Source organism: Anomalospiza imberbis, chromosome 1 (assembly GCF_031753505.1).
Source record: "Anomalospiza imberbis isolate Cuckoo-Finch-1a 21T00152 chromosome 1, ASM3175350v1, whole genome shotgun sequence".
Lineage (NCBI taxonomy): Eukaryota > Metazoa > Chordata > Aves > Passeriformes > Viduidae > Anomalospiza > Anomalospiza imberbis.
This window is the reverse complement of record NC_089681.1, coordinates 145,111,982-145,138,718: the sequence shown is the minus strand read 5'-3', so window position 1 is coordinate 145,138,718 and position 26,737 is coordinate 145,111,982. Positions and strand designations below refer to the sequence as shown.

The following is a 26,737-nucleotide window of genomic DNA, read 5'->3' as shown; positions in this document are numbered from 1 at the left end:
TGCTGTGAGTCTTCCACTGGCTTTAATTCCTTTTGCTCCACATATTTCCATTTCAGAGCCACTGTGGCAGTGTTATTCTGACTCTTCCCATTTTGCTCTGTGCTTGATCTCTGTGTCCTTTTACAGCATGGATTGGTCAAAACGTGTTGTTTACATTTTGAATTTGCCACTATTTCATCCTTGGAATCAGTGATTCCACATGCTTTTTTTTTTTTTTTTTTTTTTTTTTTTAACTATATAAATGACAATTGAGATGGGTTCAACTTGTAAAACATCTTGCAGATAGATATTACAGAAGTCAAAAACTTTTCTTATAATTATGCAAGTTTTGGTTACAAAAAGTATTTTTTAAATATATTTTAGCTTAGTTTGTGAGAAATGGTAGACTGATTTTTTTATTTTCAGCAGTCTGTAAAACTTCACTTGGTGCACCAGTTGTTGGGAGCTTACAGGACTCAGCTTCAATGAAAATGAGAGACTTAGTAAATTCTTAATCATCTATTTTACAACTAAACAGTTTTTAGACACAATTTGCAGGTTTTGATAAATAAAAGTTTTCATGGCCAGAATTCCCACAGAAACTTCCACATTTTCTCCTTGCTTGTGTAGGGAGAAGGTTTTGCTGTCTTGTAACCAGGCTTTGCCGTTTTATGCCCTTGTTGCTTCTGGTTAACATTCCTTGTGCAAGGCACATTGTCTGTATCCATGATGTGCATAAGACACCTGGTAAAAAAAAATCCAGTATTTGAAAGCCAAGATCAGTTAACCAAGGATCTATTCTGTAGAAAGGGTTAATGTCTTACGAACTTCCAGGATGTAAAACAGCTGCATTTCAAAACAAGATCACTCATGAAGCATAGTTTTTCCTTTAAAAATGTCAGCATAAAAATATATTCTTATCTGTAAGAGAAGATTGTAATCCTCAAAATGTTTCCTCTTGCTGTATTCCAAACACTGAATTCATAGCTTCATTTGTATTGGTGTTTAATAAATTGGTTTTGTTTTTCAGCAGCAAGAAGGCAAGATGAATTTTGTGGAAAAGGGCAGTCTAATGGAGATGTGGTGTGTAATTTGGATGATGAATTATCAGAGCACCACAGTAGCCTGTGTTGTGGTCATTTTATTGTTCAGTGCAGTAATAGAGTTACGTTATATTTACATTTTCTAATTATATTTTGTTATGCAAAAGATTATACGTACGTAACCTCTTGCCAAACCAGTCACTGAACTCTATTTCTCTCAGAAAAAAAAAAAAAAAAAAAAGAAAGAGAACAGCTGAGACTGAAATAGAAAACAAAATAGATAATGAAAGTCCACTGAAATCACAGAGAGGCTCCACACTGAATTCCAGACAAGCGTCCTGCATTTCATCATGGCCATGGCCTTCTCCTGTCCGCCAAGCCTGCAGCTCAAAGCCTCCTCCTGCCAGCAGCCTTGGCCAGGATCCCTCACTCACTGCTGCTCTGAGAAACATCTTTAAAATTCTTGGTTTTGGGATCAGCTGGGGAATGTGCTTGCTGGAGGTGGTGGCACCCAAAAGACTGAAATTGTTCTCCCCTGGAAAGGTGGCTCCCCATCAGAGGAGCTATAATGGCAACCCAGTGGTCAGCACAGAGCAGATGCCATCTCCTCCCCAGACTCCAGGCACAAAGAGTTTTTGTTCAGAGGGATGGCTCAAATTTTGGTTCCCCTTCCATGCAGGGTGGTCACTCAGGAGCCAGGTGAGTGGCCTGGACAGTCACTTCACTGAGAGAGAGAGGAAAGGACCCCGAAGTTTTGAGACAGGTTTTTTTAACTCATACCTTTCTGTAGTGTATCCCGGTAAGCTGCTCTCTGCATCCCTGTACTGAACAAAAACAATGTTTTTATTCATCTACTTGGACACACTGGGCATGCCTAAGTTAACTGAGAGTCTCCAGAGGTCCCTCTCACCTCCCCATCATGAGACTCAATAGCTGAATTTCCTGAAACCCATTTATATGTCTTCAAAAGTGAAGGATGGTATAATCAGGATTTTATAAGACTTCTAAAGCTTTTTGTTTCTTGCTTTCCTTGCATTTGTTGCAATGAACACCATTTTCCTTACTTAGCTGTTTCCTCACCTTTAAATGACTGTATCTAAATTAGACACAATAGGGTACATTAGAAAGATATTGAGAGGATATATTAATTTATGATTCCCTGTAAAAGAGAACTTCCCCAAAATAAAGCCCAAGGCAGGCTTAAACTCTGGTTCTTCTACCCCAAGGCTGGCAACCTGAACCTAGAAGAATAATAGCAGCTTTTCCAAAGTTCCTTTTGATTCCATTAGGAAAAGTTCTACCTCCATATTAGGCAGCACTGTCTTTAACTGAAGGCAATATGTTGATGTAAATTATCATTTGCATTCTAAATTCCTTGATTTGGAGCTGAAAACTGACAAAAGTAATTAGATGCTTGACTTGATATTATTTCTAAATATTTTAGACATTCAGAGATAACTTTTTGTCTCTACCCATCTTAGCAACACTGGAAAAACAACAATTCTATGGTAATTTTTTATATTATTGGATACATGTCAGGGCCCTGTTTGCTCCAATATTTTATAAATGTGATAAAGTGAAGGCCCTAATCTAGAAAGTTCACACTTTCATAAACTCAAATAATTAAAACTGAGTGATTGTCACAACAGATTAACTAAATCCTCGACTTTGGAGGTCTCCAAAACACCATCCTAGCAACTGATTCACGCCAATAGACAACAAGATTACTTGTAGGCATGATATCAAGCTCTTCAAAAGGAAAGAAAGTTAGGTACCTGGCCTCAAAAAATTAAGAAATTACCTTATGAAATACACCAAAGAAGAGTAAACTGTGTGTTAAAATGCCTGTAAAGCAATACTTGGTCACCTAATTTACTAATATTCCACTGAAATTCCACTACAAATTAGAGAAAAACATATTTGCTGCTGTTGTGGGATCATCCAACAGCAAGAAATGTTATCTTTGCCCTCAAGGTGTAGAAGAACTCAAAGTCAATTGACAGGCTTATATCAACCTTTCATCATTAAGAAAAGGAGTAATGCAATTAAATGTAGGCTTATTTTGTTGAAATATTTTATGTCAGGCACAGGGTGTTCTGAGGTGATACAGATAATTAGCAGAGAAATTTAATCATCCATATCACAATGGAAGAAAAAAAATTGGCTCTTTAATCAAAAGATAGACCCACCTGATCTGAAATGAGAATGTTTCAGTATGTCTTCCAGGCTAGAAGGCCTGGTTAAAAATTAATGGAAGTTGGCAAGCATTAAATTATCTACCTAAAGGATCCTATACAGCTTCACAAATTAAATAGAAACCCATTGATATTCACAAAATACGTTATCTGCACTGGAATAATGAAATAACATACACCAAAGGCACTGAACAATGGGCCATCACTGGGGCTTGTGCTAAACAGAAGGTTCATTTGTGGGTCCAGGTTTTCTGCTTGGCTTAAGTGGGAACTGTGCTATTTTATACCAGTAGAGCTTGACTCATGGTGGTGTTGAAGACAAGTTTATGGCTAGACCCTGGCTGCAGCTGTGGCTTCAGTGTCAGGACTTGTGTTGATTTCAACGGGATGAGCCTCCTTGGCTCCGAGTGCTTGGCATTTTCTTGGCAATATGTGAGATCCTTCTTGGTTCTGGGACTTGTGGTTTTGGTATCTTTCCAGCTTGGCTGGAATCACTGTCAGGAGTGAACACAAGTGAAGGAGATTTTGACGCTTTTTGCATTCTCAACATAATTGTGATTAAAAATGTAGACTGTCAGAATGGTATTGCAATAAAATTAAACTTGTTTCAGAGGATAAAATCTGTTGCATAACAAACTTTCAAATGTTTACCACAAGTCTGTCTATATTTTCATTTCAGTGGTAATGAGAAAACCTTAGCACATATGTTGCTTTCAGCATACTATATTCTAGTTAGGCTTTTGTGTGGATTTATGCATTTGTTTTTAAAGCTCTGCAGTCTCCACTTGTACTGGGAGAAGCTTGGTGGCACAGGATACTTTTAATTTAGCAAACACAATGGGATCCATTTTTTAGGCACTGGAATTGGTGAAGTCCAGATGGAGATCCAAAGTACATTTAAGGATGAGGATACTTGCTAGAAGAGATTAATGAGGAGTTTATCATTCTACAGCAGGACTTGTAGTTTTTGAAGTATAAAAAACTTTGGCTGTGATTAACCAGAAGTGGTACTTGCCTGAAAAACAAGGTCCCATAATGCTTCTTATTAGCGTTTTCCTGTTACTAATGGTAATTCTAATGATGTTGCCCAGATTTTCCTAGCCCCGTGCATTTAAATTTCATACTCCCAGACATGATGCAGAAATCATATTCTGAATGCTTTTCCTCCTACTCTGAATCCCTTAGCAACTTCATCTTCATTCATGGAAAAGTAATTATTTGAACTCTGTGTATTTTTGGCTTTTATTAATGGAGTTTAAAAGCTGGAAATGTGAAAAAACAAGAAGCCTTAAGGCAGAATCTATACTTCTGGTAAAAATCCTCCAGATTTTGCCCTCCTGCAGCTGTCAACATCACTCCATGCTTGGGCTGTACTACAGAGTTTATCTGCTGCTTGTCTTAGGAGGAAACCTTGTGCTCAGTGTATGAAATACTTCTACCTAAGGAATTAAAAATACAGCATATTCATTATTGTTGGGGATCTGAGTCTGAGACCTCCCCACCCAGTCTGCTTTTGTGAGAGCACAGGAGGTTCTGCCTGGGCCAGGTGAAGTATCAGCACAACAAAATAAAAGGCACTGCCCCACGTGAGCCTGCAAGCTCTTGGGTTTATCATGGGCTACATGAAAGCAAGCTGGGGATCTCTGTAGTGACCCCATGCTCTGTTTGCAGATGAATAATTCACTCAGGGATCATGGGGAGTTGACTGAGTTCCAGGTAGCTGTCCAGAGGTGATGTGTCTCAAGCCAAATCCCTGGTGAATCTAACAAATCACTAAATTTTCTAAGAACTAAATGTCAAAGCACATATGTGAGTATTTAGTGTCTCAGTAGTGTCAGGAGACACCTGATGTGTTGAGGTCCCCCCTGTTTCCCCTGGGAAATTGGTACATGAGGAATAAACTGTCCAATTTTACCCCTGGGGAAACACACTCCTGTTGGTGTAACTGGAACATATCAGTCTTTTCTCAAAGATAAGAGTGTTCAGTTGTTCCATCGCAAACTCAACATACGAAGTTTTAAAGTCCAACATTAAACTGGAAGGGATGAGAAGTGAATGAATGTGCTGTCAAAAAAATAAGGTGGAGAACAGGTTGGTAGTAACCCAACAAAATCTAAGAATTAAAAAAAAAAATCAAAATATTCTAAAATTCATAGGTTTCTATCGTATTCACTTTTCCCTCAGGAAACAGAGGATGCTGTCTGAGATAATATAATCTTTTTTTTCAGACTCTTCCATTTATGTTAACAAAGATGGCTTAAGCACCCTCATGGAGTAAGAGCTAGAAAATATTAACTTTTCAACAGCAGCTGCTCTGTCGTTATTCTAATCTCTTGAAGAATTAGTAATCCTCAGAAGTAAATTTTAAAGTTTATTTGACTGTGCATTTGCTTTATTTTTCCCTCCAATTTCTTCTCTGGAAGACAAGCCAAGACTTACTTAGAAGTCAAGACTAGAAGCTGTAAATACTTGGGCAAAGTTTTAGGATATTAGTAGTGAAGAGACATGTAGACATTTCATTGCATTTTTGGAAGAGACATGTGGACATTTCATTGCTTGAGTAATGAAATTCCCAAAATTGATCCACTTAGGAAGAAAAAATATTCCTTGCCGTAATTCTCTGAGGTTTTTCTTCAGTGTTGCATTACTAAATACTCTTATGGAATATGTTTACTATTACTAAAGCTGTTTCTGACTTATTTAGGATTGCACAGTGTAACACTCAACCATTTCATTTGGGATCCCACCAATCCTGTTCCTCTTGAATATTATAATTTAATAACAAAGCAAGTACTAAAGATGATCTTTGCCTCAGCTGTTGGCTCCTTTTCTTGGCACTCATTAGACCACATCTGTGCTTCAGTTTTGGGGCCTCACTGCACGACTGATATAAATTGGAGCAAGTTCAGCAGAAAGCCCCCAGGATGATCAGGGGCTGGAACACTTCACCTTGCAGAGAGGCTGAGGGAGGTGGACTGGTTCAGCCTGGAGAAGAGATGTGTTTGAGGGGCCCTGGCAGCAGCTTTCCAATTTTTTGGGGAGGTTTTTGAGAAGATGGAACCAAGCTCTTCACAGTGAGGTGTGACAGGAGGATAAGAAGCAGCAGGCACAAGTTGAAACAAGAAAAGTTCAGACTGAATATAGGGGAAATCTTTATGCCTGTGAAAGCAGTCAGCCATCAGAACAGGTTGCCTAGTGAGGCTGTGCAATGCCAATTCCTGCAGGGTTTCAAGCCATGGCAAAGCTCTGAGCAACCTGGTCTGACCTCAGAGCTGACACTAATTCAGCAGGAGGTTGGGGTGGAGACTTCCTGAGCTCCTTCCATTCTGAGCGATGTCTGATCTTGAGCATTTGGGATGGGTTCCCCCTCAGCATTTCTACTGGAAGTCACCAGCTTTCATGGATGCTTGCCAGAAAGTGCACATCAGCCTCCTCCCCTGCTTAGCTTGGACTGTGGGCCCAGTGAGGGGAAGGAGACAGGAGTCACATGAGAAAACAGTGTGCTGGGGACCTGGATCTGGTGGGATGCAGGGGATGGAGAGAACTCAGAGCAAAAGAGTAATATGGCTTAGCCCAGTCTTAGAGAACACAGTCTTGAAATCGGGTATGGACAGAAGCCTGGGCATTGGCTTGTGGCATCAAGCTGACAGGCAGAAGAGAGGATCCTCACAAAAGGGTCTGACAGAGAAGGAAAAACCATTTGTTGTATTTTGGAAACACAAATACTTTTATTGGAGACAGTAAAAAGTAGCCTTAAATTAAGGAGAGGAAGTGAAATCCTGATGCTCTTAAAACTGCCTCTTAGTACAACAGCTCTTGTGTTTGTCTGTGGTCTGACATCCTCAAAAGATTTTTCTTTCAAAATATTGAAAAAATGAATGTCTGTGCTCTGCAGCCAGCTAATACTTTGTGAAATTAATTCTTTCCTTCTATTCAGAAGGACTGTTCCTAGGCTTGTTTGGAGAGTCAGGAGAGCCAGCATCAAATGCATTGAATGGGTTTTATTTGATAAAATAAATTCTCCCAGTCTCTTATCAATGTGGCTTTAAATAAAGTATTGTGAATAGGATGTAAGCATTGTAGCCTGTGTTCCTTCTCAGATAAAGAAAGTCAGCCTCAGAGTACTGAAACCCACAAAGAATAGAATATCTATGAGGCTTTATTTTTTTTCCTAGATCTCATTCTGTGAGAGATGTAAGAAAAGCACATTTTCTCAAAATGGCCTATAAAAATGTTGGTGGATGAAGATGCCATGTTGGTGTTGTCATAGTACCTGGGGTACAGAGGCTATATCTAGATCAGATTTAAGATGAAAACTTTCTGATTTCCCAGGGTTTTCCTCCTGTTATACACCTTAGATACAAATTGACAGATTGAAAAAAAAAAAAAAAACCCTTTTTGTACAGGGGTTTCACTTCAGACCTTGCTGTTAAGATGAAGATGAGTCTGGGCCAAACCTTCCCATGTTCATATCAAAAGTAAATCTACTGGCAAAGGAGGTGCACTGAGACTAAACCAAGGAATGCAAAAGTAATGAATTTTCACATTTTCCCTCTGAGAAAAAGCCTGATATGATGAAGGAATGTTTTCATGTTTTATTGAGGTTTCCTGGGCTAGATCTCTGTTCTTAAATATGGATGCTTTTTAGCTACTTAAATCATACTACTTTATTGGGTCCCAGGGTGATTGTCTGTCCTTCCACATTATTCAAAAGAAGCAAAAATATATGTTCCCTACAAAAATGTGGAAGAAATATCAGATCAACTTTCTGCATTCAACATGTCACTTCCTAATCATAAAAAAATTGATTCCTTGTTCAGTGAGAGTATTTGCTGCAGCTCCAGCAAATTTCCATTAAACTGACATGGAGAACATCCATCAAGAAGAAAAGCTCAAAAGATGTCTGAATGGTGGATGACAGGGAGTCCAGTCAGATTAATGCACTTGAGGGAGTTATGTGGTATCATTTGTAGCTGCCCTAAAAGTCCCAAATCTGAAGAACAGTGTCACTGACTGTTTGAACAGAATCACCTGGCTGCAGCCTGAGGTAGAAATCTGCAGCACAGCTTAGTCTTATACTTCTAGATCTGAGACCAAGTCTTAGCTGTTCCATCAGCCAAGCACGGTTCAGGAGTGAAAATTACCAGGCAAGGTCATGATCAGCATAACCTGAACTCTCTGGGAACACGAGGGATGCAGTGTGGGAATCATAGAAAGCAACAGACGCCATTCGTTAAAGAGATGTTTTCCTCTGTAAGTAAAAGAGACACTCGATGTGGGGTGCTGTGATCCTTTGGGCTGGAAGAGGCCTTAGGAAGTCTCCAGCCCAACCTCCTGCTCAGAACAAGGTGACCTCTCACATCAGACCAGGATAACCAGGGCTTTATCCACTCAGCTTTGGAAATTTCCAAGGGTGGACTCTGGTCACAAAACTTACCAGAGTTTTCACTAGTTCTTTTCTCAAAGTCTCAAATGAGTTGGACAATAAGAATTAAAAGCTTAAGAATTCTCTCTCATAAAGTGTTTGGCATTTTTCCACAACACCATCAGTGTAATTTTTCACAACACCTAAAAATATTTTTGTTTTCTGTTTCTGGAACTTTCTGGATTATAGGGTCAGCCTCCAATGGCAGAAGTGGAAACACAGTAAGGTATAAATTCCAGCCAAATGGACCCTGGTTGATGTTTAATAAAAGAAAAAGCCATGGATATTGTCAGCAGTAAACTAAGCATTTTGCCAGTAATCTCAACTTTAAACAAAGCTGTTTTAATCAAGATAATTGCTACTTTTATGCCAATACTGCATAAATTGAATATGAAATGAAAATAAGAGATAAACACTGCAACGGCATTATGACAAATCTGAGGTGAAAATATCCAAAACCCCACTACTGCCAGAGTTCAATGTATGGTAAGTATTTCTATTGGTGTATGAAGTCATGCAGGAGGCAAATGGGACTATTAACAGTCAAGCACAGATACATTTTGCATTTGTACATAATTAAAACACCTGAGGGTAAAAACTGAGATGGAAGAGGATCTGCCTGATAGAACACCAAAATTAAAGAAATTGAGACCAGAGTTTGAGGAACATAATGAAGAACTTCCTGCTCAAAATGCATCTTGTATAAGGTGTAAGCAATTCCAAGTAAAGACAAGGGAGATAGTAGTCAAGATCATCAAGTGAGGGGTGGCATTTTTGTAAAACAAAAGCTCTCACAGGTAACTCTCAAAGGTACCAGCATCACCTGCTATTGGCACTTCCCACAAGAGTCTTGGAGTCTCACTTCTCCCATTACCACCATTTCTGAGATACCTGCTTAATGTCTTGGGTGAGATTTTGTATTTAAATATCTTTCAACAGCTGGGTGGCTTGAAGAAAACTAGAGTGTGAACAGCACTATGAGATTGCACAGGTTGTGTGCTATTTCTAGTGAACACCCATTGCCTATGAAGATGCTGCAAACTGTGAAGGAGCAGAGTTCAAAGAGCTACATATGGGCATAAAACAAGGATTCATGGACATGTCTGCAGTTCCCTCACAAGAAAGAAAGAAAGAAAAAAAAGGAAGGAAGGAAGGAAGGAAGGAAGGAAGGAAGGAAGGAAGGAAGGAAGGAAGGAAGGAAGGAAGGAAGGAAGGAAGGAAGGAAGGAAGGAAGGAAGGAAGGAAGGAAGGAAGGAAGGAAGGAAGGAAGGAAGGAAGGAAGGAAGGAAGGAAGGAAGGAAGGAAGGAAGGAAGGAAGGAAGGAAGGAAGGAAGGAAGGAAGGAAGGAAGGAAGGAAGGAAGGAAGGAAGGAAGGAAGGGAAAGGAAGGAAGGAAGGAAGGAAAGAAGGGAAAGGAAGGAAGGAAAGAAAGAAAGAGAAAGAAAGAAAGAGAAAGAAAGAAAGAAAGAGAAAGAAAGAAAGAGAAAGAAAGAAAAGCTAGCTTTCGGTTTAGCCATTGGCTTGGTTAAACCTTGGATGATAAGAAGAGTTCTTTTTCTTCTTGGTTTCCCTTTTCAGATATTAAGCAAATCACTTCTCAGTTTCTTCTCTCCTTTCGAGTGAGCAACACACAAAGCATCCCTGTTCCTGTGAAATCGATGGGCACCTAATTCTCCTGAAATGTAATTACTTCTGGTGCATCAGGGAGAGACAGGAGAGACCACACTCCACAAGGATTATTTTTCTGTGTGCAAGCTGAGGTGTAAACCTCTGGGATGTGTGGCAAGGCTCTGTCCCTGGAAAGCTGCACCAAGGCGAGGAGGGACCGCATTCTCACAAGGGCAGCAGGATAGCACCGTCCTCCAGCGGCTGCTCCAGCCACCTGTGGGGCAGCGCAGCTGAGGGACTGCAGTGACAGCCATGGGAAACCTCTCACAAGTGTGGGCACCGCTGGAAAGGCACAGGGGCCACGGCCGCGTTCATCTGCAGCCCGGCGCGGGCAATGCCCTTGGCTTTGCATTTTCCCGTGTGGGAACCGAGCTCCGGCATCCCCCTGCCCGTTCCTGCGGCGAGCGGAGGGGCTCGCCTCGGATCCTAAACCCTGGCGTTGGGACAAGTGCCTGGAAGCTCCCCATCCCCCGACAGCGCCCCGCGCGTCCTGCGGGCTGGCAGCGGAGGGGCCGGGGGCTGCGGGGCCGGGGCTGCGGGGCCGGGGCTGCGGGCGGGCCGGGGCGCAGCCATGGAAACGCGCCGAGCATCCCCCGCTCCCCGCGGCAGCGCCGTGCTATTCCCCACCCTCCCTGCACCAGCCGTGGCCTGGCCGGGGCCGCGGCGGCTCAGCCGGTGAACAGTTAACCCGGAGAGGCGGCTCCGCTCCCCACACCCTCCCCGGTTCCTGTTGTAAAAAGCGTGTGTAACCCCCACCCCGGGAGAGCGGTGAGCCGGGCACGGCCAGCGGAGGGGGCGACCGCCCCTCCGCCTACTCCAGCTCCCCTCTCTTTTATTTATTGCCTCCCCACCCTCCCTTTTTCTGCAAGTGGTCTGCGGGGTGGGCTCGGCTCGGCGGGACCGCCCGGGCCCGGGGCGGCGGCCGGGCATGGCCGGGGCGGGGGGCGTGTGTGCGGCTCCCTCCTGCCCACCCCGCCCCGCCGGCTCCCGCAGGGCAAAACCTGGATCCGGGTGGTGACAGGGCTGGGTGCCCCCGCTGCTCCCGCCTCGCCTCTCCTCTTGACAGGGGTGCTTTATTTTTATTGCCTTTTTTTTTTTTTTTTTCCCTTCCTTTCGGTCAAAAGGAAAAATATATATTGAAAAGGGTGGGGAAGGAAAAGATAGAAAGCAGGCACCCTCCCCCTCCGCTGCTCGTAGTCCCCTCCACTCCACACCAAAAAGAGGCATCGCAAGTGCACGCCAGTTCTTCACTAAAGTGATCCAGCCGCTGGATTAAGTAACTCTCGGGGAACAGCACACGCACGCACACACACGGCAACAATGAAGGAAAAGGCAATGTTTCAAACGGCTAAAATGCAAGGAAACATGCTGGTAAGTGGCTGCTGCTGGCGCCTCCAGTGACTGTAAGTAAGTGTCGGGGCTCCCTGCTCGGCTCCGCGCTGCCAGACCCCGCTCACCGCCGCACGGTCGGTGCGGAGCCCCCGCTGCCGGGGCTGGGCTGCCCGGGGAGACAGGAGAGGGGGCTTTGCTTGCTGTCCTTGCCCCGCTTGGTGTCTGTCCCCCCGCTGAAGGGGGTCGCGGGGGATTTGGGGCTGCTGGGGCGTCCCCCTTGGCGGGGGGCGCGGGGCTCGCTGGGGCACCGCGCCCCGGCACGGCCAACTTCGCCAAGTTGATGACCACGATGTGTGTGCGTGAGCTGGGGGCTGTGCGGGCTGCCTCGCCTTTCCACCGGCATTACTACTGGAAACATTTGTCTTCATGCCATTAAAAAAAAAGAAAAAAAAAAATCTATTCAGGATGCCTTTTCAATAATCCCCCTCCTCCCTTAAGGAAAAATAAAAGCATCCAGCTGCTCTGCCGGAAGAAGTGCTGGTTGCCATCTTGTGCTGATGGAAATATATTGGTGTGTTTTGCCTGCTGCTTTGACCCGCTGGGGGCGGCGGGGCTGGGGGTGCGCGGGGCCCCGCATGCGGCGGCTCCGCAGCCGGGAGGAGCTCGCTGCGGTGGGGCGGGGGTGCACCGCAAGCTGGGAGAGGCTTCCGGGCGCTTCGCCTGAAAACCAAGTCATTTCAAATACCCTGAAGCTCGTAAAGGGTACCTGTTGGTCTCCTGTCCCCTCTCTGCTCAGGCAGAGCACTCCTGTCTGTGTTTTGCCTCCCCTGTGAGGGGAAATGCTAATATTTAATACAAAGATAGTAGCTGTTTCTCTCATGCCTTCTGTTGATGTGTTCAAGAAACAGCCAAAGTATTCACCATCCTTTAATCAAGTTCTGTAGTAAAATGCTTTGCTGGCTTTTTAAGGAAGTGCCTCCTTTTCCAACTCCAATAATATTGCTTTTTCCAGCAGTAGTGTTTAAGAGGAAGGTGCAATGCTATGTGACCTGTGAATTCAAGTAAGGGAACTGAACAGGAACTTCTACAAACATTTTTTTTCCAGGAGAATTGCACAGCCTGTGTAATTGCAGTGTGCTCCTTTTATCATGCATTTTCAATGCCTGGGAAATATCTAGTATTGGAACTTTTTTAAGGTGGAAAAATTTAGACTATTATCTGCTTAAGCTACTCATCCTAGTGGTCATTATAGCCTTTGGTTAGGATGTTCTCTGTCAGTAAGAAAAAATAATCAACCAGCTGAGATGACATTGTTTGATTCAAGTACAGGGTGAGCCTAATTCACATACACAGAATATGTAAAATCACAGAATTAGAAAAAACCTCTTGCACATTTTGCTTGCTGGTCTCTGAAGTCAGGGAATGAGGAGCAGGCAGGGATTCCCCCACTGCCACTCAGCACAGGGCTGGAGCTTCTGCTGGGATTTCTGGCCGGTGCTTCCGAGCGTGGCAAAATGGATCCGCATCTCCACGGCTCTGCAGGATGAGCAAAGGCTGGGTGATCGATCTGCACACAGGGCTGGGTAGCAGGGGCTGCCCACAACTCCAGCCTTCAGCCAGAGACAGTAGTTTTTACCTCTGACTCAGACAGGAGCAGGATCTGGCCCCTCAGGCTGCTAAGTCACTTCTGTCACTTGGGGCAGTCTCCCTGGACTTGAATGCAAGGCTTTTCTTTGGAGACCTCATTTTTGAGACACTGGGCATCAAATTAAAGACAGGCAAACTGTTACATTTGATTTTGGTGGGAGAGACAGGTGGTTTATTTAGAGAATGTCTGTTTTTATGGGCCACCACAACCACACACACCTGGTTTCTGTGTTAATCTGGTCTGTGCTTGCAACTAGATCTGTAGTTTATTTAAGCAAGAATTAAGTTTAGGTGAATATTTGAACTCTAAGATACTTGAATAGATTTTATATTTCTTCAAGATAGTGTAAAGCAGACCTCATTCTGAAAACTGAGGGATGCTTTGGATGGAAGTTCCAACAAGTTAAGCCTAGTACTTTCTCCTTTTCCTTAAGCTGTTTTTTAAAAATTACTATTTTTGCCTTTGTATCACTTTTGTTACTATTAAAATTAGAATCCTGAACTACTCATGACAAATCCAATGCTGTGGATGTCCTCCTTCACATATCTGGCAGTGACTGAGGATACAGGGTTAGGGTGTGTGGAATCCCAGGAGGTGCATTACAGTGTGCCCTGCATTGAGTGCCTCAGCAGAATTTAGAGTCATTTAAAATTCAAAGCCCAACATGACTTTTTTTTTTGTTTGTTTGTTTGTTTTCTGGCAGTTTTGCTGTTGCTTAGAATCCTGACAAGCTTCTAACTATGTATTGATTTTTCTTTTCTTTAAAAATCTTTGTTAAATTGAGCTATTTCATCCCTAAAATGATGTGACAGCAGGTGATAATACTGACACACTGGTCCCTGGCCATGCAGTGGACCCTTTTTAAGTGTGGTAATAGCTCATGGAGTCACTACACCTGTGATTTCTTTATTACCTAATTAGACCAGCAAAAAATGAAGCCATTCTTGTGACACTGAGATATATGTTTTTATCCTTGTGGCAGTATTTTACTAGGGCTTTGTTGTTTTTTTTTTTTTTTTTTTTTTTTAAGCAACAGCATTTACCTGGAAAGGTTCCTATTTTTATTTTACTGCTGTATTTCCCATTCATCATTTGAGCCAGGGGAATGCAACTTACAGAAATAGCTCAGGCTCTTACAATGGGATTTCTCTTAATTCTACATAAAAGCTGTAGGGAGTGATTAATGCACAGTGGTTTCTCCTAGTAAGAACTGACATACCCTTGAGTTTTCCACAGTGTATTTGAAGTTAATGTGCAACAATATGGTATGGAGATAAGCATTTATCATTTTTGGAAATATATTTTATGCACTTGCATTTTATTCTAACTTTAGGTACGGCTGTATAAATTATTTCATTAAAATATTCCAAACTTCCTTGTGCGTTCACTTGTCAGATCAAGGACAATAATGGCAGCTATATGTTTTACTCTACACTTCCCTCTGTCTCCCCTGGGTCTGATCTATCATGTACACAGGCTTTTTGTTTGGGTTTTTTTTGATGGATTTGCAAGCATATGTATCCAAAAGAGCTGTTTGGAAGAGGGCCTTTTCTGTAGAACCAAATTCTTCTCTTACACACACTCATGAAATCCCAATTTGTTAGAGGTACTGTTGCAACAAGGGTAAAAAGGAGCTACTACCTTTGGTTGTAGACAATTAGGTGAGTGGGAACAATGGGTTTGGAGGGGTACAGAGGGGTCTTGAAGACAAATTAATGTGCTGTCTGTGAGCAGGCTGTTATTTTGGCACACTTAGTGGTCAGTGGAAGCAGTGAGCACCCTTCTCTATGTGTGTTAGAAGGATATTGCTGTGAAACTCATGTTCTGAATTTCAGTCTAACCTGCACTTGCTCAATTGTTTGGAATTGCCAAGAGGAACCATGGTGTATGTGTCATGTTTCTGCTTTGCGATGAAAAAAAATCTATGAATAGGGCAAAAGAGACAGTTCAGGTTTAATGAGAGGAGTTGAAGGAGAGTCTGGAGATTTAGATTTTAGGTTTGATCATTTAAATTCCAGCTCTTATAGTTGCAGTTTTGATGTACATATAAAAAACACAAATAAAATAAGCCCAGTGGCAGCTGTTATCTCCTCAGAAGTCTGCTAGCACCTCTGAGGCCTCAGAGACCTCAAGGGTACAATTGACATGAAGACTAAGCTACTCTGTCATCCCAGGAGTGCTCCTGCTCTTCCTTGAGCAACACAACTCTGATGCCTCTCAGGAGCAATAAATTCTTACTAAAATAAATAAGACCTTGGTGTTCCACTGTGATTCCCCTTATTTGCCATAATTTACCTACAGGTGTGTTTCTTGCAGTGTTCAATCACATGGCACTGAAACAGGGTGAAATTCTTCTCAGCCAAAAATGCACTTTCCCTAACAAGGGCTAAAGAAGCTGTGTAAAGATTATTTTTTATTTTAACTCTCATGCTGAAGTGGTGGAGTTTGTGATCCAGTGCAGCTCCCTGCTACTTTAGCCTTCCCTATGTCTTATATTCAGCTTGACTTAGAAGCCAGATGCAATCCAGATTTTGTGTACTATTCCTTAGTTGTCTATTACCTCAGCTGAAACACAGGGAGCTCCCGAACCGAAGGCAAGGGAACTGTGGTACCAGTTCCCAGGTGAGCTGTCCTGAGTTCTGCTGAAGTTTAAAGCCAGGCAGGAATTCAATTGCTGATACTACAGCAAGAATTACAGCAAAAAAAAAAAAATCTTTGGGACTGCGGCTGCTTAGTGAAAGGCAAGTTATGTTTTGAGGACTGTGAAATACTGGTATCATTTCTGGGTCAGGCATGAAGGGAAACAAGGGTTCCCCTTTGTTGTGTGCAGCAGGTGTACAATCCATAGGAGGTGCTGGAATTTCTGCATTGTGAGAAAGCTGTAAGATATGCTGAAACTGTTCTAAAATCAGGTTGCTAGTTGGTGGAAATCAGGAGTCTTTTTACATTTAAGGTGGGATGGCAGAGAGCTCCACAAGCTTTGTAGGATCCTGATATTGTCCATATCATGTAGTGTCATTTTAGATACATCCTTTTTTAGGGGATAGAGAAGTTCAAAGTCTGGAATTATAAGGGATCCACTAAAGTTGCAGGACCTATGAGGAATACAAGGTGCCAGGCTGTCTCAGAATAACTTTGGGAGCTGTGGGAAGCTCTCTACACATTGCTGGCTCTTTATTTAGCACTGTGAGATTGAAGGAGGGCATGTGGTCTAACTCTAATTTTCACTGCCAGAAGGGTTCAAAATCTTGAATCTGATGGTGCTCCTCACACCTGCATCTTTTTCTTCAGTGTTCCTCAGCAGCTTCTCTGGTTTCTCTTATGCAAGGAAAAAAGTGCACTTTGTGTTAATTTCTCCCTTCCTCCTCTGAGTTAGTTGTCTGACTTTTCACAGGACAGTCTATCCCCTCCCTCTCTTTCTGAATCTTTTCACTGATTTCCCAAATAGTAAAAGAGGAGAAGATGAAGGGACTGTTATGATTTTAGTGAATGACAGCTGAGTAGGTGGCTGTAGAGCCCTGAGCAGCAACAGAGCCACAGAGCTGTCTGTGCAGCTGGGAAGACAGCATTTGTATTTGAGAGGTTTCATTTATTCATTAATGAAGTCTGGATTTGCTTGTTAAGATAAATACCTAAAATGTAAGTTTTGTAGATGTTGATGGCCTGAGGCTTTATTTGGTGAGGAGACTTTCCCTTTCTGTGCTGTGGAATGAGTCTTTTAACTGCCAGCAGATACTACACAGCACGTTTCAAGTGTCACTCTCATATATCTCAGAGGTCTCATTTCTGGGTAGAGCTTTGCACTCTCAGTATTGGCCTAACTGATTATGTAAAGGGGAAGGCAATAGAGCATCATGCCCCAAGAACACCTCTGGTTTTTAACAACCCTTAATGCCAACAGGGTCTTTAATGCAGCTGACAAAGACAAAACAAGATTCAAAGCTGGAAGTTGGAGTTAGATCATTCCAAACTAGAAGATAAAGTGCCTGGTTTTTACAGTGAAGGTGATGAACTGCTGGAACAGTCTTCATGGGAGTGTGGTAATTCTTCATTAGAACAAGATGGGTATAGGATTCCTCTGACTAAACACTGGCTTCTTCAGTATAGACATTTATATCTAAGTTAGTCAGCCTGGGCTCTCTCTACAAATTAGTCAGTGGAGTCTGGGCTGTGATTCATCTCATCTTCATGTAGATGTGTAAAATGGGCCAGAGTACCTGCACTCTTAAATGCCAACTTCTCTCCATTGACTCACGGAGTTACGGGGTACAAGCTGAACCATAAACATCTATCCTGCAGATATCTAAGTGATGAGTCTCTCTGTTGCTTAAACATAGTCATAGATATTCCAGAGCATCCTCAGTGAAGCTGAGAACCCTTTCCAGCCTCCTCTGTTACATCAGACAAAAACTACTCTGCGTGTCTGCCCAGAGTTTGTCAACTACATCTGCAGCAGCATGTGAAGATAGATGAGCTCCACATTTGGAGCTTTGCTCTTCTGCAAGCTTGTGCAGAAGCAGATCCAGTCTCCCAGCAGCACAGCCCAGCTGTAGCAGGAGAGGAGCTCCACCTCAGCAAGATGCCATCCTGTAGCAGAAATCTTTTGGTCTGTAGTTTATATAAACTGAGCTGTCCTAGAATATTACAGTGCACCCTTGGCTTTAAAATTATATAATCCAAATGGTTTAATGTCATCACAAGTGCAATATGAGGATTTATTCTTCTAGGTCTGTGTTTGCATATGTGCTGTCTGTTCAGTATTGTACTACACAGTAACTCACGTGAGATTAACAAGCAAAGCCCATTTATTAAATTGTTTTATGTACTCCAAATCTCATGTAATCCACTAATGCATAATGCTGTCACTTAGTAAGCTTGGCATTCCTTCCCAATGGAGCATTGAATTTAGCAAGTTCTCATAGTATTCAGTCCTTTTGAATAGGCTGCAGTTGAAAATGCAATTTTAAAAATAAATCTAAACTATTAGAGCCTGAATGCTTACAATACACAGAGAACTGGGATCCAGCTGTAGCATGCATTCACCTGTCGATTGCATGGATTTTCCATCCTCTTAAGGACACTATTATCAGAGCTTGCATTGTAGCGTGCAGAGTTTGCTTTTGTAGTGTCCTCTTGCCCTTGGAGCGGATTATCAAGATTATGTATAAATTCTGCTTTAGTAAAAACTGGCTTTGTGCAGCAGTGGAGATATTGGTGAGGTCTTGGGAATTCCTGGAGCACCTGTGTTGTAATTTTTATGCTGTGCTTTGGGAAGAAGTGTGTGCCTTGCTGGTGACTTCTAAGCACAGTATTTTCCCTGTGGGTTCAGTATGCCCAGCAATATCCTCTTCATCACTAAAGAAGCGAAGAGTGGGAGCAGAAGCAGTGGAATTGCCTGTCATATCTTGATCAGTGGGAGAATTATTATCTGTGTAACTGGATCTGAGTCCAACCCTCAGTTGTAAATAGGTGGTTTCCAAGTTACACACTTGTCTGTGCATCTCTAGCAGCTGGTTCAGGATTTTGTTTGTGGGAAGGCCTTTCTCACAGTGTGTCTCTGTTTCTGTGAATTATTCCCACCATCTCATCCCTAATTACTATGGAATGATGATTTAAGGGGTTATCCTGAAACGCACACAGATGTCCAATCAAAGCAAGTATGAGAAAACAAAAAATTCCAGACAGTGGGATGAGCTGCAGTGGTGAGCCTTGCAAGCCCAGGTCAAGCACTGGGTGGTAAACAGACTGGTCAATGCTGTGGAAAATCCCTCTCAAGTTACAGGGAATACTGTCCAGGAGATTTTGTCTACTCAGGCATGTGTAGACAGACTTGGCATGAATTCCAGTCACATATTGCACAGCCTCGTTCTGTAATCATTATTCAGCACTTACTCAAGCAAAACTTTTGCCAAACTTAATGGGTTTACTACTCCTGCTGAAATGAGTAAGACTTTTGTCTGAGGCTCAGGTGCTTTCAGATCTGAGTCTCAACACATAACCCCACCATGTTCTGTGTGACCAGGGATTTTCAGTAATTTTTAAAAGGTAACAACAGTGAAATATACTTCAGTTGACAAGAAAAAAATAAAAAGGGTGAACTGCATGGTAAGAAAGCAAGCAGAAGAAAAGTGGAGGGAGGTGGTTAGACAGGCACTCTGTATATTTTACTTCATCTCATTTTATAAGTTGTCCCCCATGGAGAGCCCCATGAGCTGCTCCATCAGCTGTTTCCCAGAGCATGCTGCATGCCTGCACTTCTGCTTATGTTTGTTTTCAGTGATGATGTTAAACTAGAAAACATGCTGAAAAGAAACATTTTTATTTGTTTATCATTTGGGACTGACGTTATTAAAAACATGGAGAAAAAACTGAAATTATAGCTTGGCATGTTTTCTGTAAATACTGAGTAGTCCTTCTGCAGCCTATGATATAACCAAAGTAACCTAGAAATAAGCTTGTATTGCTTTTTTCTAGTGCCTAATTATAAGGATGTAAAAAATATGCTCATAATAATGCCTTCTCATCTGGCTGTGAGGGGGCTGAAAGTACCACTTAGGATGATCTAGTCTGCAAAGCAAGTCATTGTAATGCAGGAGTATGATTATTCATGAGCTCTGAGTTTATTGATTCTGTTAAAAACTGGATCTGTGGTCTACATGAAGGATGTATAAAATGCTGTGGGTATCAGAAATTAATTGTGGTTCATATCAGTATGACTGAGCCTTTCCTTATCTCACTATTTAGAGTTTTTCTCAGGGAAGAGAAGTTCATGTTATATTCTCTGTTGATTTTGAGTTACTCTCTATGCATTTTATTTCATTTGCATTAACCATGTACATCCACATGTGTAATGCATTAAAAACATCATTAAGGATGGTCCATTTTGGTTGGATTTGGCCATTAGGAATCAAAATCTATAAAAGATTCTTGAAACTTTAAAATTAAAATTTTCTCCTCTCTGTTCCGGTATCTTGGGTTTAGAGATACGCCTTGATTTGGTTTTTCGTTTTTTTTAATAGAGTATTTCTCACTATTTTCCTACTCAAATTTTAAGAAAATTGCAGACTTGGTAGGGAAAGGAGGCCATTGGTAATATCTAAGGGTAGCAAATAAATCATATGCAACAGCAATTAGAGCAAAAATCTCACCCTCCAGAGGTGCGCTCCTTGTTATGTTCCCTGTTCAGCAGCGTACGTAAGCACCTGTTTAACATTAATGGTAAGCATATGCTTAAATGTTTCTGCTGACTTGGGAGTTATGAGAAACCTGCCTTGCACACACAATAGTTGAACAGCCCATTTTCCATCTGTGTGCAAGCCCAGAGCATGGTGCTAGCTGAGCATTTTCCAGGTTAATTAGATTGGCATAACAAGATCCCTGGTGGACTCTGTGCAGTCATCAGCTCTTCTGTACTCTCTGGCTATCAGGAGCTCTGCTTCAAGTTGTGCATCTTGTGCTGGTAACTGAAACAGAATATTGCACTCTATTTCACCAGTGTGCTCAAATGGAAACAGAATTGAATGGATTGCAAGTGCACCATAAATACAAATTTGGCTCTATATTGCTAGCATGAATATGGTGCATCCTTCAAATGCACAGTGTCTACCAAGGACTATTTATTCTACAGAGCTACCAATAATGGTTATGCTTTCATGAATTATGCATGTGTTTGTCCTTAAACCTCACCTGGATGTGATATGGAGTGTTTAAGATTTGAAGCTGTCTGTACGTATAAATTGCAGATATTTTTTCATAAAATATAAAAGTCCTTACAGGTTTCTTTGTGATTTTAGAATCCATCATGCTTGTGTCTACAATAAAATTTAAAAAAATGGAATCAAAAGAATTCTAATTCAGTACAGGAGAAAAAAAGAGAGCTTGATGCTCAAGAGTCTCTCAAGAAAAGGCAAAATTATGTGAAGTCAAAGGTGATCTATTCATCTATTCAATAAAGCAAGTAAAATGAGATGGAGGCAGAGAAATCCATCTAAGGAAAAATAAGGGGTTATTGTAGGAATAAGGGAGTTATTATTGACCAAATGCGGGGGCATTCTGACCCCACAGAATGCCTAGAAGCAACTTGCCAAAGTGTAAAAACGTAGCACTGAGCATCACATTATCTATTCTGGTCTTCTGATGGACTGAAATGAGGAGAAAAAGCACCTGCTTTCAGGGAGATATTAAATAGATGCAGAGGAGTGTGATCATTTTACCTCAATTCAATAGCACAAAATTTTGCTTTTCAGTATTTTCAGAGAGAGGCTGCCTTGGTTTCCTCTAAAGTTTCCCCTGTTCTCACCATTTATACTTTTCTATTGTGTTTGAATTACTGGTTTCTAGAGAGTTCCCTAGTATTTAATTTTCACATTCAGGTACATTGGTTGGTTTTAGCCTCACCCCTTAAGTTTTTTAAGAGTTCTATGCTAGTGAAATATTACATGTTAACAGTGCCATCACCAAAAACATTGAGACAAAGTGGACTAATCTGCAGAATGGTGACAAATGGCTGTAGTGCACTCCTGAGCTCTCTGCTTCCTGCTGTGGTGAAGAGGACGCGTTATGAATAGATGTGACTGCAGAAAGGCAGAATAATGGAAAGACTGGGAGGCTTTGGGCATTTTGCATTTGCGTAAGAGGAAGCTTTCAATCTTTGAATCCATCCTAAATTGATAGTTATTGATGGCTGCTAACATTCATTGCCTGCTCACTCATTTTTGGGTGCTGTGGGAGGAACAGAACCCCAGCTGCATAAGGAATTGCCTTGAACCACCTTGTGACAAGTCAGGCACTCTCCGGAGGTGACTGATGAGTCCACATTGCACATCACTTGGCAGGAACCTCCCTTGTTCTCAAACGGCTTTGTTGTTACTGGAATTGAAATAAATTCCTTGGGATTTTTTCAGCTTGAAGAACAGGATTCAGTCCTGAAAGGTGATTTTGTTCTGATGTGTGAACGTGTGTTTGTTTCATGCAGGGGTTGAGGCTACAAGGCTACCTGAGACAAGGCTGGATCAGAGTAGGAAGGAGAAGAGACGCGTCCTAAGTGTGCACCATCTCTGTGGGGAAGGCTCTGGAATGGGCTGTCTTTGTGAACTGTGCCTTTTGCAGGGAGCTAGCAGCATTGCTTGGAAGGCAGCTTGGAGGTGGAATTGCCACGTGGGAAACACAGATGCTGAAATCCTGGTTCCTGGAGTCAAGTACAGAGCGAGTTAAATTCGTAGTCAGGACACCTGCAGTCTCCACTTGTGGGTAGAGCCCCTATGTCAAGGAATGTTCCAGTTGAAGCACATCAAGAACTTGCAACTCCTAGGGTTGGAGGATACAAAGTCTACTTCCAAGCTGTCTAAAGCAACCGTAGCACAGCATCATTTTTATTGGTGTATGCTGGAGAAATTCTGCTTGAGGCTAGGAGAGTCCACAGGATCACACAAGCTAAGCCCAGTGAACACATTTGCTATTTAAAAAGTGAATTCATTTCTATCTCTTGTGCCTTGTAAATGTGTCAGACTGGCACATCCAGTCTGCTGGATTCTGTATCTTGTGCTTTCTCCTTTTGGAGATTCTCATAGAAAGCTGGTTTTCCTCTCATGTAACTAAACATGTGGAGACGGTAGCAGAAATACTAACATTGAATGAAATACAGATGCAAATATGTCTCTGTAAACACTGGAAAAAACAGTGAAATAAATGAGAGAATAATGACACTTGCTGATAATAGAGAGCATTGTTCCCAGCAATAAAACTGAGCAATGTGCTGTGCTGTCAAGCCCAAAAAAATCACAGTACAGACACCTTTCCAGCACAAGACCTCACTTTCTGAGGACACTAAGGCCACAAGGTACTAGCACATTGTGTTTGTGATGATAATTCTTTCCCTGTTACGCCAACAGGGAGCTACACCTGCCGAACAAATGTTTATTTTTCAGACAAACTCCATATAAACAAAATCAGTTACTGACCTGCAACCTCACTAAGACTTAGGAATGCCTAAGTAGGCAAGGTTTGGAAGCAAAGATCAGCTCTTCTCAACTGTTGACTCATAAAAATTATAAAAGATATGCAAAAAAAAAAAACCAACAAAAAAACCCAAAACAAAACGTAACTTGTCATTACCAGTCAAGAAAAAACTGAGTGTTGTGATGAGAACTTAATAGTTGATAACCCTTGTCTGCCATGACACGTGCAAATCATCTCAGCCAGACTACCTGAACACACATCTTGGTGCACTTGACAGTATGATGAATGAGCTCTGAGACAGAGAGTGAGTGAGTGAGTGAATAAAACCAGCATATACAAATTTTTATAATAAATACCATTTTCTTCCATATGGTATTGCACTGGAGCTTGTTACACTAATTTCACACATGCTCAGGAATAGATGTCAGTCATTTGCTGAATGCTAACAACAAGGACCTGTGCTTTGTGGTAGGCCGTATATGATATGGGAATGGGGGAAGGGCACATCTCCTGATCTCCCAAACCATGTGATGGCACTCGTGCCGTGGAAAGATGTGACTGGGTAAGAGGAGAGCAGGCAGCTGGGGGCTGTGAAAATCCAGTGATGGAATGTGTTCAAATAATGAAGCCAAGTGTGTTTCCAAATGTCTGTGTCTGTCATGCCTACATCATTACCTTTATCAATCAAATCTGTAATTTCATCAAGAAATGAAATTGGCTTTGTTTGAGAGGATCTATTTTCTAGAAATCTGTATGGAGTAACATTAATTATACTGCTATCCTTTAATTTTTATTAATTTACTCCTATTTCAGCTTTAATACTTTTCCATTCTTAGACAGAGTCCTGCTAAAGGGAGACTAACCAAGGCATATCATTTCTGTGGGTAAATAGGACATTAATTTTGGAAAGGCTGGTTGTAAATGCTGTAAATCATGACAGTAAAACCAGCGAGGGTGAAGAGGAGATGCAGGGAGACACTTTATGATACGAGGTGAGACGGAGCACCATCAGCAAGAAAGTCCATTTGAGAATCTGCGGCATCAGTAAAACGGAGTGCACACATCCGTGAGAGGGCAGGGGAGGGTGAGGCAGAGAGAATTGTCATTAGGGAAAGTCCGAAAGAATGATATTATTTGTTACACACTTTGTTTGCAAGCAGTAGGAATGTATGCTGAAGGTGTGAGGAGAAGCAAAAATGGTATTGGTGGTTCTGTAGAGGAACAACTTCATGAAGAGAAGAAAGGCATTAACAATTAACTACAGCAAGGACAGACTGGGTGAGAAGCAAAGGAATATTGATGGAGTTCTGTGTGTGCAGTGCTGGAGTGGAAGTGTATGTCATGCAGTCTGACTGAAAAGCCTGTGCCACATTGCTTTGATATGGAGCAACTTAAGAAGATGTTAATGCAAATGTGTCCTGCCGTGGGGAGAAAAGTAAGCCTAGAGATTTGACTATAAACAAGAGTAAGGACTAACGTGTGGTACTGAAATGTAAAGTGTCTGATCAGAATTCAGCATGTTAATTTGAACAGTAAGTCTTTTATGTGAATGTGTCACTTGAGCCCCATAGTCTACATGGTTTTCTTCTCACAGTGTATGTTGCCCTTGATGTCTTTTGCGATTGCAGAGTGTGGTAACATTTCACTGTTCCCACTTTGTTTGTCTGCCAAAGCTGCATGGAGTCAACTGGCTTTAAAAGTTTCCTGGCTACTGGAGGCTCCAGGATGTGCAAGACAACTGTGATTTGTTGAACAGTAGTGTGGGAGGATGGAATGTAGGGGAATAGAGATAGTGCTGAAGGCAATCTCGCCCCTGAGGAGTTGCAGCTGTACTAATTACCAAAGAGTAGGAACAGGCCAGCCCTTAATAGGGTGCAGCTGTGTCCAGTAAGGATGGTCCAGGAAGGATGGGTGTTATAAAAGAGTGGAGTAGCTGCTTGAGGGAGGGTTGGAGGCATTTGGCTGTGCTGCTGGGTCAGGTGGTCGTGTTAGGGACAGTAAGGTTTAGTATGTGCTGCTGGGGACAGGAAGGAGTCAGTGTTGCCAGGAGCTGCCTCACAGAGAGAAGGTATGAAAGTTTTACAGTAAGATAACAAACTGGTGGTGCAGTTTCCATCCACTGTTGATCAGTGCCGAGTACTGATGCCAACAACTGGTGGCCCCCATGGGGATGGATCCCAGCACAGTAGGGCCTTTGTGTGTGGTTGAGGGGGTGAGATAATAACCTGTGGGCATTGCCTTTGAACTAGTCATAAAAAAAAAAAAAATTAAAGGAAACCCCGTGTTTAAATGCCAGCAGGTGCAATGCTCTGTGCTGGGCAGGGGCCACTGTGGTATCCTCAGCTTATCTCCTTCATGCAGACTCTGAGACTTCTCATGGTTTCTGAGAAGCAGTATCCTGCAAGGAATACACTTGGATTGGCACACAACAAATTTGAATTTAGAGGGAATATGATAGTGGTTTCCTGTGTGACCTTGGAAAAATTTCATGCTGCTGCTATACACAGGATAATTGTGTCCCTGCAGGGCAGCTCTGCCACCTTCTTCTGTGGGAAGCACATCCTACCTGGAGCTTCTCACTGGGCATTACCTTCCTTTCCCATTTGTTGAGTAAGGTTGATATTCCTTCCATTCCCTTTCTTTCTAAGTTTTGACTGTGGAATTTAAACTCCCATCATATCCATCCATGTTTTTAGTACATAAAAAATTGTACTGTGTCTTATTGTGCTAAATTTAAGTGGTTATCTATAATTGGAATTACATTAAAGGATACAAATGTCATTGATCTATTGAATATACAGTGCTCAATAAGGGATGATAGGAATCTGTAAATCTGTACAGTACTGGTTTGGCCACACTTGTAGAACAGGTTTATACCAAATTACAAAGAAAATTGAGGATAATGTCTTCTATTCATGTCCATGTTTGTGGCTGATTCAGGGTTTTAGTATGACCCAAAGCAGAATTTGTCACAGATTGTGCACAGACGCTAACTTTTTTTCCTGAATTAGACAATATCATATGTATTAGTAAATTGATAATATTTCAGTTGATGAGAAAATTCTGGCAGATAGTGAAGTCTAGTATAAAATTTTCAAATCAAATATTTCTATTTTTTTGCCATTAACCTCATTTAGAAATGTTATGGTTTTGATAATGCATTGCTTAGACAAAGATGAATTAGAGTACTCTGTCAAAGTCTGATATCTGAAAAAACCCCTTTGAAATGTAATCCTTGATGGTTGTTTGCTTTTATGTTGTATAAATAATATGTGGGAAATTAATTCTTTCAGTTTTAATAAAACGAGGGTTTGATTGATGGGAACTGGATTTGTTTACTGGGAAGTTTCAACAGTCCTTGTTTTCGTCTTGCTTTGGAAGGAAAACAAATATTGAAATAATTTTTCTGCTAAATGGAGATTTAATTTCCTCTTCTCACCTCGGTTTTGCTTTTTAGCACATAATTTTCCCATCCATCTACAGCCTGCCAA

General features: G+C 41.9%; 1 protein-coding gene across 2 annotated transcripts in view; it reads left to right on the top strand.

The window, feature by feature from the left end:
• The window catches only part of DPP6 (dipeptidyl peptidase like 6), a 534,562-nt gene that overhangs the window by 47,389 nt on the left and 460,436 nt on the right, over positions 1-26,737 (top strand). Inside the window, exon 1 of one of the 2 annotated variants that reach the window (XM_068174765.1) lies at positions 11,437-11,680. The exons of the other annotated variant lie outside the window; for it this stretch is intronic. Coding sequence (XP_068030866.1) covers positions 11,630-11,680 — 51 coding nt within the window. The 5' untranslated portion in view covers positions 11,437-11,629. Of the gene's footprint in view, positions 1-11,436; positions 11,681-26,737 lie in introns of those variants that run through there. 2 annotated transcript variants of the gene reach the window in all.